The following is an 18,777-nucleotide window of genomic DNA, read 5'->3' as shown; positions in this document are numbered from 1 at the left end:
AAAATAATCAAACCTTGGATCAAAGAGCAAATGACCAAGTGGTCTGTGGTCTCATGTTCTTTCCTGTGCTGTACGCTGAACTACATTACAGTGTCTCACTAATATATTTCCATAACATACCATGCTGTCAGAACCTTAACCTATACTATGAATGAATGTACAACGGGCCAATGTACTGTTTTTCACAGCCTACCTGCATGAGATTGGGTAAAGACGGATATTCTTCCTCTTGCTACATTTGTTTTTTTGTTTGTTTGTTTTTTGTTGTTTTTTTTAAATTTAGTCTGCCAGACAGCCATACAGATGTTTATGAATTAATGCCTTAAGTTTGCTCCCTATAGGAACCGTTTCTAGGACAAGTTCATTGTCACAATAACCCGCGTTTTTATTTATAAGTGTATGTTGTGTTTCATTCTGGCTCCCTGGTCACAGAGTAAAGGTTTGTACCCTGACTGACTGGCTGGTCATCTGAGTGTTCTGTGAAGATGTACAAATAAATTTGTTAAACATTCACCTGGCTGTGTTTGCTCTCGCACTGTCGCCTCCTGCGGTTTGACTGTAAAGCAGGCCTCTTCACAAAATCTCGCTTTGTTGAAAGATGTAATGAGTAATTGACGGTAGGCATTTTGTAAAGCGTTGCCTGCCGTGTTCAACCGTGACGGCTGAAATTCTTGACTTTGATTTTATTTCCAGGGTTCCCACTGTTAATCAAAACCTTTTAAATACCTCAGAAGACTAAAAGGTGGATTCTTGAAAAGCAAAACTCGGGGAATAGAATTTCCTGGAGAGGACAAGGACTGTCGGGGACTTTTTCTAATGTCACGTAACATTTGTCCTGTTAACCGTTAACTTAATCTGATTATTGAGGCAACATTGAAAGGCCATCTGAAAGACGGTGAACCAGATGAGCGATCATCTGGGTGCTATGACTTTTGTTAAGGGACGTCATGGGACACGGTGTCAGGGGGAAAAACACTGTGAACTCTATGTTCCAAAGCAGAGCTGATTATTGTTTGTCCATTTGGAAGCATGTGATTACAGGGATTTTGTTTTTTTTGTTTTTTACAGGAAGAAAAGCATTTAAAGGCATTTTATATTCACACACAAAACCAGCACAAAGAACAGAGTTTTATTTCACTTGCCGATTTTTCACATTTCTAATAAATGGACAGCGCAGGCACTCAATCACTCGTTACTTTGATTTACTCGAAGGACACTGATAACAAACTGACACCTGTTTTCCTCCTCGCTCAACCAGCAATTCGTATGATAGTGGTATGGAGCTCTGTCATCGTTTCAGTCCTTATTTTTCCAGTGCTTTAGAGGCCCAAAAAAAATTGTTTGCGTTCTCCTTTTTCATTTAAACTGGTTGTTCTTTTAACTTAACCCTCTTGCTTTCATAGTTTTAAATCTGCATAACACCCCTGAAGATGTTCCTTTTAAAAAAAAAAAAAAAAAAAAAAAAAAATCCCTGCAATTCAACTATGGGACTAGTCTACAGAAAAAGGAAAAACACAAAATCCGTCAAGATTGAGGGACAGTGTGAAAATTATTTTGAATATATAAATGTGGAAAGATTTATGCCAGCAGGTCTGTATCTTTGAGGGCCTCAGCTGCTGACAGCTCTACGGTAGCCATCGTAGGAGCTTTAGGCGGAAGGGCCGGGTGGAAAGGCTTCCAGGGCTTGGACGGGCAGTGCAAGGGGTTGTCAGCGCCCGAGGCCACATCAGGGGAGGCGGAGGGCTTGGAGGTTGCCGTGTCCTCCTCGGACGATTCTTCCTTGGCGGGAGCCTTGGAGGGGGAATGTGAGGGTGGAAATGGGCGTACGGTGGTGGGGAGGACGTTATACAGAAGGTTCCTGAGCGGAGACCAGCCGGGAGGACGGCGCCGGAACAACTGGAGAAACGAACACAGTATGTGTCTTTTGTCTAGAACATAAACAATCTTTAAAGAGGTACTGCACACTTAAACATGTTCCTTTGAGCCGTAAACCTAACGATTTGACGGTAGTGGGATGAGACACATCGGTGAAAATTTGCATTTCGTAGGTTGAAAATAGCTCAACGCGCCATCTGCTGTTTTAAATCATCCTGAACCTTGCGAGGCCGACGCTGACACAGAGTCAGTCGTTTAGGACTTACGTACGTCATGAAATGTGTGTTACAAAAAAATAATGTTAACGCCCTCTAATCAGAGGCGGGCGGCCCACCTCCCCCAGCGCCCGTCTTTGAGCGGGAGTCCGTGAAACCGCGCTCATTTTCCAATATATACTACTCCAGACTCATCATTTGCAGGAGTTTATGCTATTTTTTGCTAACCCTGTACGTAATATTTTTCAATTTTGGCGCAGTAGTTCGGACTTGTGCTTGTGACGGCTGTAGGAGCACCCCCGGACTGCATTCTTTCCCCTTCAGACCCTCACATGGCTCGCTTGCATTTTTCACGAGGTCGCTATTCTGACTACGCGCTCGGCTCCGTGAGCTCTGGCTTCAGGCGTTACTGGGACCGGCGCCAACGGCTCGAACTGATTCGGCTCGGCAGCCACCGTGGCCCTCCACCACACTAATGTCTGCTTCGGGGGGTCCTGGAGGGGAAAAGACCTCCACCCCCAAAGAGCCCTCTAGCATAGGTCCCTTACGGTCACTGAGCAACTCCGTCCTCACACATCCACGCCCTCCACCCTCCCTCTCTGCGCCTTACCCACTTTTTACCATTTTTTAAAATCACGGAGGGGGTTGAATTACCCTCGGATGTACTGTATATTGATATTACTTCCAGCATATGACCTATATCACACCATTCTGGTGATCTATCTTTTTTATTTTTTTTCTGGACAACACGTTTTAGGGGTTGGAGTTGGTGGATGTGAAAGCCAGAGAAGGAGCCTCGCGACAGCTGACAGCAGCTACCCAGCATGAAGTGGATTGAAGACCGAGATATTTTTCTCAGGAGGTGGTAAATTTCAGAACAATGTTGAAAGGAGAATGCTTCCCGGACTCAGATTTGTCCGCTGGCCAGAAACAGGGGTACAAATGAATGCCAACGTTACTCCACGTCTGCTGGGTGTATAACTAGGGAATTGCTTGTTAACACATTGGCCGACTTTAAAGTTGATCGTGTGTCGGGGGCAGCGGGTTTGTCAGTTTGCCAAAGCTGTGTGCACGGGCCTCTAGTGAGAGAAATACTCAGTATCCAAAGAGTTTGGAGGGGGTGTCTTTTTTAAATTTTTTTTTTTTTTTTAGCCTTTCCGAAACCGAAGACCTAACAAAAATTGAAATGAATTCATTAAACCGGGTTTTTGTCTGCTCTGAAGTCGACGGCTAATGTTACCATGTCGGACGACAGAGCTGTTTCAGTGGAGTGGCCGCTCTTAAAGCCCGACGATATCGTAAATAAGTAACTAAAACCGTAGGGTTTTTCAAAACCTGTGCTTCACAGTTAGAAAAAGACAGTCATGGATTTGAATAAATAATTAGAACAATAATAAGGACAAACCAAGGCACGGAAGCATTAGAGTTATATATCAGAGCGTGGGGGAACATCAGCGGCTTTCCTGCTCTCTATTGGGTTTCTAAAAAATGTTTGACTATGTTCTGACAAGTGGGTCTCACCGTGGAAGGCAGTGCACCTGCTTCGCACTCTAACTGGGCCTCTGGGGGCTCAAGTCTCCACGGAGCTACATCCACTGTAGAGTTGCAGTTTGTAAACTCCTGCACACATAAATACACACACACACAGACACATCAAGTTAAATAAGCCTGGCAAAGCTCACATGACGTCAGTGGTCGTATGTGTTTTGTTTCGGTATTTACCACGTCCTGTTCATCGGAGGGACACAGTTCGCTCAGGTCCTTGTGTTCGGCCTTGGTGCAGGTGGTTTTCTTCATATCAAATCTCAGCTTGAACCTGAAACCGGCGACCACCTGCAGGGATACATACGCACAGTGGGTAGAAAAGAAGGACTTCCTTCCTACTTCCTCTCCCTTCATATAAGCCGGTCTCTACCTGTCTGGTGGCGTGGCCAACTCTGTGCAGGGTGAACAGGTGGTTGGATTCGGAGATGGCGTTATACTTGGAGATGGAGACGGTCAGAGGAACTTTAAGGTCCTCTGAGTTCTCGTCAATCTCCACGGGGCAGCCCAAACAGGAAGCCTTCTCTGGAATGATATAATCATCTGGAGGAGGAGGCGAGACCGTGAAAAAGTGGAAAAGACAGACTGAAGCAGAGACCAAGTAAGAAGAGGTGACGGCAGACGGCTGTGGCTCGGGCTGCTCACCACATGGTCACCTCAAGGCACCATTGGCGCGCATTTCTCATCACTACTGCTGCATGAAACTGTCACCCTTGCTGCTGGGATACCGATCAGCATAGATTTATACAGGGCTTCCCATTAAGAAATAAGTAAAACATAATACACGGATGCAAATAACACACAAGATTAAAATACACTTTAAGTCAAGAGGACATAATCCAATTAAATGACTGATTAGAAATATATGTCAATAAAATTTAAAAGGTTCAGCAAATGTAACAAAGTGAGAGATGTGTGATGGAGAGACACTAGTTGTATGTAAGGTCAAATAAATACGTCCTTAAAACTTGTGTAAAACTGATAAAACTTGCTCTTCCAATATCGAAAACGACACGGAGAAGCGCACAGGGAGATAAAATCAGGCGGCAGAGAGTGTTGAAGTGTGTTTCTGCACTACGCTGGTCGAGCCAACAGTTTTTAATGAGAAAAAAAATAAAACAAGAAAAATAATCAATTCTGACAGATATCTGGAAAGCCCCTGCATCTCGGGCGAAAGAGGGAACTTATGATAGTCTTACAATCGTCCAGATGCTAAAAATGAACACATCGATTTAGATTTCTGAATTGTAACAGGTCAGGTTGTACTTTGACAGCGTTTCTCCGATGGAAGAATACCGCGGATACTTTAGTAAAGCTGCTGGCATTGTTTTTTGAAACTGGAGTCCACTGACCTCCAATGACCTCTTACTTTACTTCTGATCCAGTCGACCATATTGCCAAGTTTACGGGAGCATGTGTCTTGCTTGCTTTAAGGGTCGAGTACAGCAGCGTCCATAGAGCCCTTATTTAAAAGAGAACTCCAATCTAGACTGTCGGACTCAACATGGACAGTAAAGAAAACAAAAAAAAAACAAAACAAACACAGATATCGTCTGTTTTTTATTCCATGCATTCTGCATCCTTGTCAAAACCTGGCTCCTACATTACCCAGTGGGCTACCGAGGTCTGATGAGCTCACTTCCAACGCCAGATTTCACGCAGCAAAAGGTTTTTCATAACTTTTTTTTCCATAAATGCCGTAGTAGCTGCTCCCCAAGCCCCGAAAACAGCCTTTTATGTACCAAATTGATGGCGTTCCCCTTTAACTACCTAGGGAAAGACCAGCTTTATTATCGAAGTAAGACAGCTGATGCTGCATCCAGCCTGTTAAATGAAACTATTGTAACACCGCAGGTTTCAAACCACGCCATTTTTGTTTTTTTGTTTTTTTTTATTTAAGGCCAGGTCCCGCTGCAGCAGGCGAATTACTACTCTATTACAGAAAAATGCAAACTCAGCCTCGAAAGACTTGCAAAACATTCTGGAAACAGGATAGAGAACACATAGCATCTATTTACCGTAGGCCAACAGTGGGCTGGTTAGGCAAACAGATTAAAGTCTAGGCTATGCCGCTGCCTTTTATGGTGGGATGAGTTAAAGTGCTCTCACTATCTGCAGATAGTGTTGATATATTACACAATCACACAACCCTGCGTATCGTCTGCGCCCACCCGTGTACGTTTTCCTCAATGACTCAGCCCTGCGATACAGGGAGTCGTGGTGGACCACGCTGATGCCGCTGAGGGTTTCCTGCCGTAGGAAAGATTTCTCGACACGTGATCAGACAGTGCTCGGAAGATACGAAAAACTCTGGGTAATACTGGTTTCGGTCTTTCTCATTACGTGGGATGAGACTTGAAGCGGGCCAGTTCCCCCGGTGGAGGCATCAGATTGACAAGAGAGGTAATAGTTGTCAATGAGCCACTGGTTCCACGGCTTTAATGTCTTCAATTAAGCCCCAAGTTGAAAAGAATCTTCACTCTAAATTCTGTTCAAGTTTCTGGCAAAGTGGAATCACTTGTCCCTTAAGTGCCCCAGATTATTTCAGACTGCAGAGACCTTGAGACAAGGCAAACAAAAGGCTTTTATATTGTGTTTCAGATCTCATGTACTTTTTGTCATATTTCTAGTAGTAGTTTGACATTTTCAGTTTCTTGAATGAATGGCAAGAACACGCAAGACACCCCTTATTCCACCGTGTTCACACAGGGTTCCAAGGTGGTTAACCATTGTGCTAAGCTTATAGTCGTACCAGGTAAATACCTTGAAATTGCTAATTTGGTTTTTTGGTTGCGTATTTGTTAGCAGTTCATTACCAAGTGAAGCCAGATACAAACGATGTACAGCTCCTGTAAAATGAGCTGAATCGTGTTAGTGTTAGTGTCAATATTGGGTTTTTTAATTCTGCCGACAGCTCGTCTGTTGGCAAAGTTTGCGGTTCTCGTCACCAAGCGGCGGGAGTCACTGGCGTCAGAAACTCCCGATGTCTCCGGCTCGGACTTAAAAGTCAGGGGTCGACGCGAGCTTTTTCCCCCACGTGGCGGCTCGTAATTCCGGTTTAAAAACTACGACGCGAGCGCAGCACGAGACCAGAAGATTTCAACCACCCTTCAGTCTCTCTGTTGAACACGAGACGTCAGCTGGCAGTTAGTCAGTTGGCGTAGCTTAGCATAGAGACTGGAAACAGAGGGAAAGAGCTAGCCTGGCTCTCTCCAAATGTAGCAAAAGTTTACTAAAGCTCACTAACTACCAAGGTTGTATCTCGTGTGTTTAGCCCGCACAAAAACTGAAGAGTGAAAACATCGAGTTGTGCTCTGACAGGAGGTCGGACCGTCGTCCCTTTCCTCCCTGTATTCAACCTCTCTCTACGCCGAGCCAAGCTAACCGTCCGCCGGCTCCAGCCTCGTGTTTATCCTGCCACCACGAGAGTGGACTCTCGGCCAGCAAGCAACAGGTTGAGCCGTTTCTCTGAGCAAGAGCGTTTCACCGCGCCGGCAGCTAACCCTGGCTCTACTTGTGTCATAGCTGTTAGAGACAACCATCCAATGAGTTTACCTCCTAGCCAGGTCTCCCTGTTCGCTCACTCATTCACTCACTCACTCACTCACCGAGCAGACAATCCACCTGCATAGTGTCTGTTTCTGTCTCCGTCACGTGGACCGTGGCGTTGCAAGAAATCGGCCTCTGGGGGAAACAACAGGGTAGAGGATGTTTTTGTTATGATTGGTGATGAGCAATAGAACCGTCGCTACTAACTGTAAGAAATATGATCTGCTCCAAATGCCCCAAATGTTCCAGTGCAAACGTGCCTAAGTATTTACACTACAGTTTATTCTTGGTGCTTTCTCCACAGAGGTGAATGGAGGACAGTTATGCGAGGGGAGAACGTGAATATGAGAAACTGGGTCTCGCCCCATCATCGTCACCTTGCGCCCAAAAGGCAGATAGTCACAGTCTGTCCAGGGTTTGCTGCTCCCGGCCGGACAGTCGCTCCTCCTGGCGGTGAAGTGCAGTGAGTACACCGAGCCCGAGCCGTTCTCTGACTGGAAGGAGAGACGCACAGAATGAGCGTGTGTCAGAGGTCAGAGTGTCTAAACACGCTTTCCCAGAATTTCTTGGTCACCACCCCGCAGCTTGAGCTCCTCTCGTTTCGTCACCTTCCAGTTTCAGCTCTGAAATGAGCCGTGTGGATTTCGAAAGCAAGTCACAAGGACTTGCATCCGAATCTTTTCACACAACAAATGAAAGAATTTTGTTTTTAAATTCATTAAACTGCTGTTTCACTTATAGAAGAACAACTGTTATTTCTATTTATTGGGCACATTACATCAATTTTATGTAACTTTATTCTTATTACATTTCAGTTAGAAATGTATTAGCTGCTTTTTATACACTCCATTTCTTCACTAAATTTCTCTGGCATGTAGCAGCTAATATTGTAAAGATCAAGGATTTATATTCAAAACATAAAATAAGCCAGATTGGCATAAAAAGTTCATTTAATATTTAATCAGGAAAACAAACAAAAACAAAAAATCTGTTTAAACCTTCTTCGTTGAATTGTCCCATTAAGGGGAACAGTGATACATTTCCTCATGTGGGGCACTGTGCGTTAAAGCAAGTACTGTTTCTGTATATCCCCCCCCCCCACACACTTTCCTCAGTTTTGATAACAGCTGTGTATAAAGTAGTCAGTCCAGCTACGCCTCTGGAATACAGTAGAGGTGAGTGCAGCAATAATGCTGGAAGTGACCGATCACCTGTAAAACTATAGCATTTTAAAGGAAAAGAAAAATCTTGTAGCCTACAAGCTCTCTCTTAAATTTATATATATTATAGGAATATCAGGGTTCCGGTCCTTTTTCCTTCAGACCTTATAAGGGGTCTTGAAGACTGTGTATGCTGAGACAAAGCAGGGCAGGTGAATATGCAGGAAGTCACATCTGTTTTTATGATCCCTGTACCTTGACGGCCGATTGTATCTGAAAGAGGGCAATCTTGTATCCGGTGCTCAGCCTCTCATTGAACTTGTGCACAGCGCTGTGGACGGCCCTCTCCGCCGATGGGTCGTCACAGAAGACATGGGCGGAAGGCTGGTCCCCCACCGGCTCCTGAACGAGAGGGAGAGGGAGAGAATCACCACGGAGGGAGATTCACCGGCGAAGACGGAGGGGATGACTGACTACGATAAACTAAAACCGAAGTCCCCGGCCCTGGCACTGGGGACGCCGGAGAGGGTTCGTAAGATAAGTTGGAGGTGCTGTGAGATGATTAGCGACATAGAAAAAAAGAAACCCCAAAACATCTCTGCGATACAAGATGCACGTTCATACTTCTACTGCGCTTTTTTTTATTGCCTGGGAATGACTAAAATAAACAACACTGAAAACAGGTCAAAGTCAGTTTTCAGAACGGGATTTACATAATAATCCAAAACTGTGGCTGTCAAATACATCGTGCTTGTTATCCAATATCAGAAATAAGTAACTAAGTACATTTACTCAAATACTGTACTCAAGTATCATTTTAGAAAAAATTTAATTTTACTTCAGTATTCTCATTTATGCTACTTTATACTTACTTGTGGACTACACTCATTCTCCACGTTTCAGAGGGAAACACTGCACTTTTACCTCGGATACATAATAGTTCATCTGCTCATCTACGCAGTACTACCTGGGTCTAATGCCACAAAGCCAGCCGGAGCTTATGGCTCCTGTTGCTGTCTCCTTACCTGCCCAAAGACCCAGCTGTGGAGGCACAGCAGGCCCAGCAGACACAGGCCCACTCCACGCCTCATTGTCTGACCTCGATGGATGTCTGGCTCTGCTCCGCTACGAAGCACAGAAAAAAGGCGAACGTCACAGCGGTTGAAGACTTTCAGCTGCAAATGTGTGTGTGTAATGTCAGTGCATTTCATGTACAATGGACCTCCTAACTCTGACAGTGTTCGCTGGATCAATCTCAAATTCCTTATTCGTAGCACGAAAAGGAAGCGTGTTGATAACTTGAGAGACTTAATGTGAAGAGTTGGTGATACAGCACTTACAGTTTCCGAAGGTGGAGGCCTGCTGTCGATCCTGCCGAGCCTGGAGAAGAAAAACTCGACCTACTCTCCGCACAGGGACGGACGACTGATTGAAGTTCTCCTGAAACAGTAGGTGGGAAATCCTGGGAAGGATGATGACACAGAGATGGACACATACACAGAGGACAGGAGGGCACAGGGGACGCACGCACACACACACACACACACACACACTCAAAACGCTCGGACGGTAAAAGGAGAGCAAATGTTTGCTTTTCTGTTTGCCCTCCTACCTGTCGAGTCAACACAACAGTCATTATCAGAAAGAGAGAGAGAGTTTTCGGGAGATGTGCTAACTTCCCTCATTAGTGACTTTGGGAGAGCAAACACTCTCCTACCTGCAGCTGGACAAACACATACTCATGAAATAAACCACGTCAAGTAGAGTGGAATAGGCACTGACTGTGCGCCAGCAAAAACTTCCTCAACTGTACGTGTTTAGAAGGCCCCTGTGCGTGCGTGCGTGTGTGTGTGTGTGTGTGTGTGTGCGCTCGGTGTGTGTTTAGTGTGTTTTAACTGGTACTTTGTCCCTGTCGACCTTTAACCTAAAACACTCCGATTTCCCCACTGCTCCTCTGCGAAACGAGGTGAAATGTGCTAGGATGTTACGCTCCATATGTAGCTGCATCGTACGGACATTGTGTTTGCGTTGTCTCTCCGCAAGTACAGGGATACACGCAAGTTCACCGGGTGCACAAAGGTCACCTGTACCTGCAGACTGACGACGACAGGCCAAAAGCCTGTGGACGTGCCTGACAGGTCGTCGGCTCTGTTAACATTTAGAGAATCGCTTGACCTCCATCACGGACACATCTGCAACTATAGATACAGCGAGTGGGTTCTTACAGTGGCATAGTTTTGTAGAGAATGTAGATATAAAAAAATTCTGATTGTGTAAAAGCTTAGAGAAGAGCAGATTTATAAAAGTATAATTCCGCCCTCTTGTGGTTACACATGCAAAGAGAAAATATTTCCTGCTTATTAGAAACAGCTACTGAGTAAACTGCCCACCGTGTAAAGCACACAGAGTAGATAAACTATTAAACTTCTATGAAAATAGCTGTAACACACACACACACACACACACACACTCACATACACCCACACAGCTTTACCTAATCCTTCATAATAAAATACACAGTGTGTGCACACATCTGTGTATATCTAAACTAATACACACCAGATGCACTGGTGGGAATGTGCATGACTAAGGCACCATATCACATGAACTGATCCGGGCTTTGAGAGATTATTATTCGTCCTGCATTATTAGCTGTTTTTTCTACTTTTTTTTATTATTTATTATTTATTATTTTCTACTCAAAATGTAACACATATTACTAAATAGGTTTTTGTTTAACTTACTACAAACAGGGGGGCACACTGGGTGCCCACAGTTCATTTTTGCCCCTGCGGCCTCCTAGTGGGTTAATAGAAACCGAACTGTGGCACAGAATCAACGGCGACAACCGTACCTTCTTCGCGTGTACTCCAGAATCCAGTTTCTGAAGGTGGAACGGATAACTTGGCTTGGGTTTTATTTCTTCCAGGTTCCGAGACATCCTTCTCAACGCAGCGGCAGCGAATGCAAACTTTTGTTTGTGGAGCTTAAAAACACAAGGGACTGAGAAGCCATTTAAGGATGGACATGAACACCGAAGAGAGGACAAAGGAGAAATGAGAGGAAAATATACTTAACTGTAAAATACATGAACAAAATCAATGTCGATTAACCTCCGGAGAAACCAAATTCACCTGGCAAAGTCATTTCCATGTAATTCTCAGCATTTGTTTTTAGGTTCGGATCGGTTGAGTAAGGCATGGCAGTTTGTTTTTTTTTTGCATCGCCCCGGAATTTCGCAGTGGTGGAGGAAGTATTCAGATCCAGTATTCAGAAAGTAAAAGTACTAGTACCACACTGCAGAAATAATCTGTTACATGTAAAAGTCCTGCAATGAAACTGTTACTTGAGTAAAGAAATGTTAGTCTAATCAGGAAAATGTGAAAAGTAGACGTACTCGGTGCAGAAGAATGTCCCCTGTGACTGTTATAGCATTAGATTAGTGTTACTGGTGGATCAATGTGTAAGCAGGATTTTAATTTTGCAGTTTGTAGCTGAGGTCGACCTTGTTTTTTTCAACTTATCGTTTCACCTCCAGTCCTGTACGCTGTCGCGCTGCTCACAGGCTGAGAGGCTTCATCGAGTGTGTCCGTTTAACTGACACGACTTTTACCATCAGAGGTGTCAGTTCTTCCCCACTTCCGGCGACACTTCACACTTTTGCAAGGGTCTTTTGGGCATGTAGGTGCTCGGCAGTTTCACATCGAACCACCAACAGTTGCAGCGCTCCTAGTGCACTTTCAATCTAGTCGCGTTGTTCTGCTCTTCTCTATTCTTTTCTTTTCTTTTCTAACTATGACGCCGAGGGGTCACTCAGGTGGATGGTGTCTTCTCTTCCTGGCTGCTATCATTCCTGGTAAGTTTGACAGTATCCGGATGTCATTTCACCCTCAGATGATGGACTATAAACTCTTGCCTTTCTCTGTAGCTCAAGCAGTTCAGTATTCATGGTAAAGCTTTTACAGAGGAGCAGGGAAGGTTTTCACTCCCCCGCCACCTTGGGCCACTGTGCTTTTCAGATGCTTCTTCTGTTCCTCGACATGATACCATCAAAAAGACTGACTTTTTTTGTGATATTCTGGACTCCTAAACCAAGACTACAGTTCAAAGAATATCTATACTTACAGTACACGATGCCATGCGGCACCAACCACTGTTTTATGAAATATTCTATTCTGCTATTATTATGCACTGATCTATTTATATATCTTTAATATTTTGAGATTAAATGGTGGTCTTCATAATGCTTTTTTCTCTTTCTGCACCAGCATGGTGGCACTGCTGTCTGCTCTCTGTCACAAATGTCATAAATTAGTCAGGTCTCCCGAGCCCAGCAGGTTTCCTGTCACACACAGTGTATTGCCTGTGCGGTCTTCAGCGGGGCCACGCATGTGGTTCTCACTTTGCGGTCTGAGTAAACAGATCAGGGCCAGCTTTCATGTGATATAGCATTATATTGCCAGATCCACTAATTCACTCTCAAGTATCTTTGAAATGCAGGTTGTTAAAGAGAAGGAAATTGTTTCAAAAAAGTGGGAAACTTAGGTTTCAACAAAGCTTAAGTGTCGCAGCAGCAGTAGCTTACAAGCTGTTTTGTTTTACATATGCACTTGTTGTCCATATAATACTGATAGTTTAGTGTAATTGGTGTAAGCTGCAGACCACGGTTGACACTCATTTCTCCATCGGTTTTAAACTTTTTGCAACAGGTGATATTTCCCGCGGCATCAATCCCACCGGGGCTCCGAAGGCCCCAGGTTCACTGGGTGTCAACCCGTTGCACGTAGTTCGATTAACTGGACATTTTAATAGGAATTTGCAACACGCAGGAACAATATCAACTCAAGCTCGTACTGCACTTTAACCTAATCTCTTGGGCCTGTCAATTAGAAGGACCCTGTGTCACAATCCACTCTTTATTGTGCTCTAATGGTGCATATTCTTGACTGAAGTTGTGTGTCATCAAATTATATTAAAGTGGGGTCTTGGCCCGTGTCTGTTTATTTTTCAGCAGGATTGTGCAAAAAGTACTGAACCAATTTGTGCTAAACTTGGTGGAGGGATGGGGCATGGGCCAGGGAAGAACCCATTCACTTCTAGAGATCCGCATTATTTATTCTCTGAAGCCTGGTGTAGGTTGTTTTGACAGTGGCCTTGGCGGAGGTCTGCGCTCTGCTGAGTTAATTATAGTGGGTCCCACGACACTTTTTCCCCGGGGCCCACTTCCAGGTTTGTGCTATAAAGGAAGCAGCAGTTTTCCCACCAAATCCACCCTTTTATGATATTCAAACTCTATCTAGACCCAGGGTAAAAATCACCAGACTGCCAATGCTACACATTTATTACCTCCACCAAGGAGGGTATGTGATCACACGTATCTTTGTTTGTCTGTCTGTTTGTTTGTTGGTTGGTTTGTTTATCAGCAGGATTACGCAAAAACTTATCAAACCGATCTGCACCGAACTTGGTGGAGGGATGGGGCATGGGCCAGGGAAGAACCCATTAAATTTTGTGGAAGGTCCAGATAATTTACTATGTTTTTGAATTTTTTCCTCTGAAGTCTGGTGTACGTTGTTTGACACCGGCCTTGGCAGAGTTCTGCGCTCCACCGAGCCCATTTTTTAGTTGATTTTGAAATGCTACCTTGTTATATACTGACAGTGAAATGACAGGTCTCCACCTCCACCAGGCGTCCACCTCCACAGAAGCGACAGCTCCGTCCAGCCTGCCTCCGACTCTGAGGCCCAGATCTACCGACCGGTCCTGCAGCCCTCTGAGGCCGCTCCTCAAATAGGTACACGCAAAAAAAAAAAGAAACTAGATTTTATTAGAAAAAATATAAACACGAGCACCAGTTTGTGCAGCCGAACTATTGCAGAGGTGATCACAAAGATGCTGAAATAATGGCGAGAGTAGTGGTGGAATCGAGGCAAGTGATGGCAAAAGATCATAAAAACAGTACAAAACACATGGAACTGAAATATATCTGAGCATTTTCTGAAGAAAAAAATGCCTGGGATTACCGTCACTATTGAACTTTTTTAGCAACTTTATAACTCACATGTTAGTCGTTCTTATGATAAAAGTTCTGTATGACTTGTCACCTTGTATAACATATGAATTAGGCCTGAACTATGTTCAGTCACTCGTGGCTTTAATGGTGTTATCACTCCAATTATATAATTCTATACAATTAGGTAGGACGGTTAATCGTGGGTTTATATGCAGTCCATCAATGTGCTTTACTGAGAGTTTTTATGGTATACAATAGCCGAGGTAGCATGTAATACAGTGGTTGTATTACATGCTACATTACATGTGAAGTTAAGATCCTTATAAATCTAAACTTTAGTGAATAATAAATGTCCTAGCATCCATCTATGGGGAATCGTACAGTTTGACGTGCTGTGTGAAACATCGTGGCACAGCGGCATAAAACCTGCGCCGGTAGGTTTATTTACTACACATGACAATTAAATATATTCTAATTTCTACAGATTCGATGCAAGTCAGCATTACACTAACGATGCCAACGGTCAGTGCATTACGAGCCCCGCACCACTAGGACAGAAAGCTAGTTGTACCCTATTATGTACGACTGTACTGTTAGTACCTGCGCCAGAGTTAGATTGTTTGCACTTTAATGCACAAACAACTGAGTTTTAAAACATCAACTGTGAGCAAGGGAGAAATTTAAGGGAACCGTTGGCAGCAATAACAAAATCGGTGAATACATCCTTTCATTTTCCACCAATACTCTTAGAGGACAATTTCAAGTGTGACAGCTGCAGGTTAGAGATAATATTACATAGTTGTTTCCAATGTAACACTAACATTACAATTGGTACTTTACTGGTGTGTGTGTGTGTGTGTGTGTGTGTGCGTGTGCACTTTGTGTGAATGTTTGTGTGTGTTTTGCGCAGGGACCTACATGATGAAAACCCCTGCGGGGAAACCCTGCGTCAAAGCCACCATGGGAGCAGAGTACGTTGTCAGCGAAAAGAAGGTTAAAGGCTGTGACTCAGCACTTTGTGCGTGTGTTTGTGTGTGTGTGTGTGTGTGTGTGTGCGTGCATCTGTCAGGGTGCACACACACACTAGGCTGAAAACTTCCATAACCTTTTTTTTTTCTTTTCTTTTTTAAATGGATAGACACACCATGTTCCAGCACGGAATAAAGTATTTTTTCCCAATATAAGTGACGAATGTTAATTTAGTCCAATTTTTTGCACAAATCAGAGAAGAACGTGAGGAGAGACGATGACTTGTGACTCTGCCCAGTGATGTGAAGTAATATTTCTCTCCCGTGTGCACTCAGAAGACCTGGTATTTCAACCTGGACCCCTCCAGGGTCAGAACCAGTGGCTACTGTGACAAACAAGTCGCTGTTCTCTCTCTGACGCTACCAGACAACGCTGCCGGCCTGCAGCTCACCTTCAAAAAGGTACAACACGTCTGGGGACACAGTCCACATATTCCCCGCTGCTTGAAGGTTGCATATTCTTCCCGTCTGCGTGGGTTTTCCCCGGGTGCTCTAAACTCAGCTCTGTCAAGAAAAACAGAGGCATTTCACTTTTGAGAAAGTGTTTAACTTCTTTTCACTCTCTATGGAAACCAAAAATGCGAGAAATATAGTTTACATGTTAATTTCATTTAAAATACTGCACTGTGGGTCACGGGAAACCTGATTCATTTGCGCAGAGCATCAGCGAGTCCTTCAGGTTCACGTCTAGTTCGAAATGTTCACAGCAAATGATGAAATGATGTTGTTTTACTTGGAAAAATGTGTATCTTTTCAGAATGCTGAGATTTCTGAATCAATCTCTGGTGTGTATTTGTCCCCAGGAAAAGAGTTTTTTCTACATTACCAAGCTGACTGCTCATCTGTCTCCTCTGCCTGTTTGCCAAAAATGTGCCAGTAAGACCAGACAGAGAGTGAAAAAGAGAAGCAAGATAATATGTGATTATTTCTATTTCTGATTTTTAGGACTAACCTGAAAACTCTTAGAATCTCTCTGTTCTATATCCTCTTCCTCCCAGATAAAACTTACTCTGGCTTGTTGGACCATGAGAAGTTGTTCAAAACAGCTGATGGTCAGAGCTTCAACTGCAAATCCGAGAATCTGCTCTTGATGTCGTCTGAGCTGAAGATCAAGCTTGTCCCTCTGCATATGCAGGCCTTCACTCTGCCCGACGGACGCTACGGACAAGGTGACCGAGCCGACCATTTGGGTTCCACGGCTGGAACTGAACCCCTCCCAAGATGTTGAATGAAAAACACAGGGGGTCGCGAGACGACCAAGAAGACAGGAAAGCAGGAGCAAATGTGTCTTACACTTTGCTCCTTCTCTTTAACAAATAGTTTTGTTTTGGGAGGATAAATGAAAAAATTGACACCGCAAAGCAAATCAGCGCTCAGTGGCTTTTAAGTTGCCTTATTGGACAAACCATTTATCCTGCCGGCTCAAGGAAATGAAAACAAAAGTGATTCTCTGGTCTTTGCAACTTCAGCTGAGCATAATGGTCTTGTTTGTGCTTCCTCTCCTCTTCCTTTGTGCTGATCAAACCAAGTAAAAACACAAGGAAATGAATATGAGCACCAATTATGCAAGTTTTTCATGCATAAAAATACGAGCATTTTCATATTTATCAACCTGTGTGTGTTCTGGGCTTGTTTTCTACAGTTGGTTGGTTATATTCTTGCTCTAAGAACACTTAAAAAGAAAAAAAATCCTCACCAGTAGCTATAGTTTTAAGGAACGTACCACACCGTTTAGTGTCCCATTTGGCTTCCACACAGTTCAAGAGGTCCGCCGCAATAAATTTCAATGTCTATAACAGGAAGCTATCAAAAGGTCGTCTCAATCTGGTCGCAATCAATGCTTGCTTTCGGTTTTTTTTTTTTTTTTAAATAGTCTTTATTACTGTCAGACATGTAGGCCAGAAGCAGGAAGCTGCGCCAGATAGAGTAAATAAAACTGGACGGAAAGCCTGATTTTTGACCCTTTTTCGTTTTAGCATCAAAAAGCTAAGACAGGGCTTCTCTGGATATACTGTGAGCTCCACAGTTTTGAGAAGTAGACATGGTTTTTGAAGGGCTTAATGATAATCCCGTCAGACGGTGTTTAAGACCAGTGTCAATATGGTGCAGAACGGTAAGTTTCTTCACCATAAAACCACCGGTGCGGTTATGTTCTGCACAGTGACGAATGGTAGGAAACGACACTTTGATAACTTTCTTTGAACAGGATACCTGCTCCAGAGTTTGAATAAAATTCTTTTCCTCGTCTTTTGACTCTATCCCCTGATCCTTGTTTATCTCCTCTGTGTGTCAGAGGTGGAGTGCTGGGCTGACTTCAACAAGCGAGTCATTCCCATCGTCCTCGGGGCCACGGTGTTGGGTCTAATCCTGATCGCGGTGCTGACCTTCCTGTTCATCAGAGACCGCCACAGGCAAGGCTACGACAGGCTCTGAGCTGGCTGTGACACTGGATGGAGATTTACTCCATCTCAAAGAATATTTTTTACTCATTTAATGTTAAGAAAAGTTCTCAAACTTCTTTTCCTTAACCTGTCTTTGACTTTTTATTTCACAAATGTTTCTCATAATTACGTATAGAGGCCTAATATCTGACATTCAAACTATAAATGCAAATAGTACTGTTAAATGTATTTATTTGACTATTCTTTCATTAACTTCGGTGATGAATTTTATTCGCTGCTGTTTGTTGTAATGTTCTGATTTGTTGTATTTTCAACAGTTATTAAATAAAAATGAGAGCGGGCTGAAAAATGAGTTATCGGACCCTCAATTGCACCAGCAAGACACCGTAAATGAACCAGACAACTCTATAATGTGGCTTTATCAGGATTTAAGGATGAAAAGACGTGAGCCTCGGCTCTCGAGAGGAAGAGACAGGGCTACCGCAGAATAAACATGACAGATAGAGGGTTTTTTTTAATTGTCCCCCGAGGGGAGATTTGTTTTTCACAGTCACTACATATCCCACGCAGAAACATACACATAGACACAATGCATTGAATATACACATTCACAGATATATATGTACTTACCCCTGCCTGCATCCCTGCTCACACTTACATGTATGCACTCACACACACACTCACATGTTCAGAGCTATTCAGCAGTCTGCCAGGCACTGGCTGACTGTTTTTTTTTCTGGGCTGTTATGGAAGAAGGAACGAAACCCGCGCTAAAGTGAGCTCTTCTCCATTTTAAGGCCGCGTACCGGACAGACTGTGTCCTCGCAGCAGCGCATGCGCCGAGGTGAACCTCATACTTCACTTCTCTTTAACCTTAGCAAGCAAGGATGCCCTCCAGGTGCAAAACAGATCAAAAAGAAACAAAACTAAACAAAATAATACTGATAATAAATAGATCCTACAAAAATATTACTGTTATCAGTATAATTGTTA

The 18,777-nt window shown here is 43.7% G+C and overlaps 2 protein-coding genes across 5 annotated transcripts; one reads left to right on the top strand and one right to left on the bottom strand.

Moving 5' to 3' along the window:
* Positions 1-1,485: 1,485 nt before the first annotated feature.
* Positions 1,486-15,822, bottom strand: kng1 (kininogen 1). Of its 3 annotated transcripts, XM_040129438.1 has the most exons (10): positions 15,775-15,822; positions 9,682-9,781; positions 9,367-9,466; positions 8,597-8,743; positions 7,559-7,675; positions 7,241-7,316; positions 4,006-4,175; positions 3,813-3,923; positions 3,612-3,710; positions 1,486-1,896 (listed from the first exon to the last, which is right to left on the bottom strand). In XM_040129438.1, the coding sequence occupies exons 1-10, from the start codon at positions 15,812-15,814 to the stop codon at positions 1,579-1,581; spliced, it is 1,278 nt and encodes a 425-aa protein (XP_039985372.1). In that variant the 5' UTR covers positions 15,815-15,822; the 3' UTR covers positions 1,486-1,578. The 3 variants fall into 3 exon arrangements, with proteins under 3 accessions (XP_039985372.1, XP_039985371.1, XP_039985373.1); XM_040129437.1 differs by lacking the exon at positions 15,775-15,822 and having other exon boundaries at positions 9,682-10,037; XM_040129439.1 differs by lacking the exon at positions 15,775-15,822 and having other exon boundaries at positions 9,367-9,516; positions 9,682-9,748.
* LOC120791194 (lysosome-associated membrane glycoprotein 3) lies at positions 11,951-18,111 on the top strand. Of its 2 annotated transcripts, none has more exons than XM_040129441.1 (7): positions 11,951-12,197; positions 14,031-14,135; positions 15,265-15,347; positions 15,662-15,784; positions 16,186-16,258; positions 16,381-16,551; positions 17,676-18,111. In XM_040129441.1, the coding sequence occupies exons 1-7, from the start codon at positions 12,137-12,139 to the stop codon at positions 17,813-17,815; spliced, it is 756 nt and encodes a 251-aa protein (XP_039985375.1). In that variant the 5' UTR covers positions 11,951-12,136; the 3' UTR covers positions 17,816-18,111. The 2 variants fall into 2 exon arrangements, with proteins under 2 accessions (XP_039985375.1, XP_039985374.1); XM_040129440.1 differs by having other exon boundaries at positions 15,659-15,784.
* Positions 18,112-18,777: the final 666 nt, after the last annotated feature.

This window comes from Xiphias gladius, chromosome 6 (genome assembly GCF_016859285.1).
Source record: "Xiphias gladius isolate SHS-SW01 ecotype Sanya breed wild chromosome 6, ASM1685928v1, whole genome shotgun sequence".
Lineage (NCBI taxonomy): Eukaryota > Metazoa > Chordata > Actinopteri > Istiophoriformes > Xiphiidae > Xiphias > Xiphias gladius.
The sequence above is the reverse complement of the archived record's forward strand: the minus strand, read 5'-3'. Positions and strand labels throughout refer to the sequence as shown.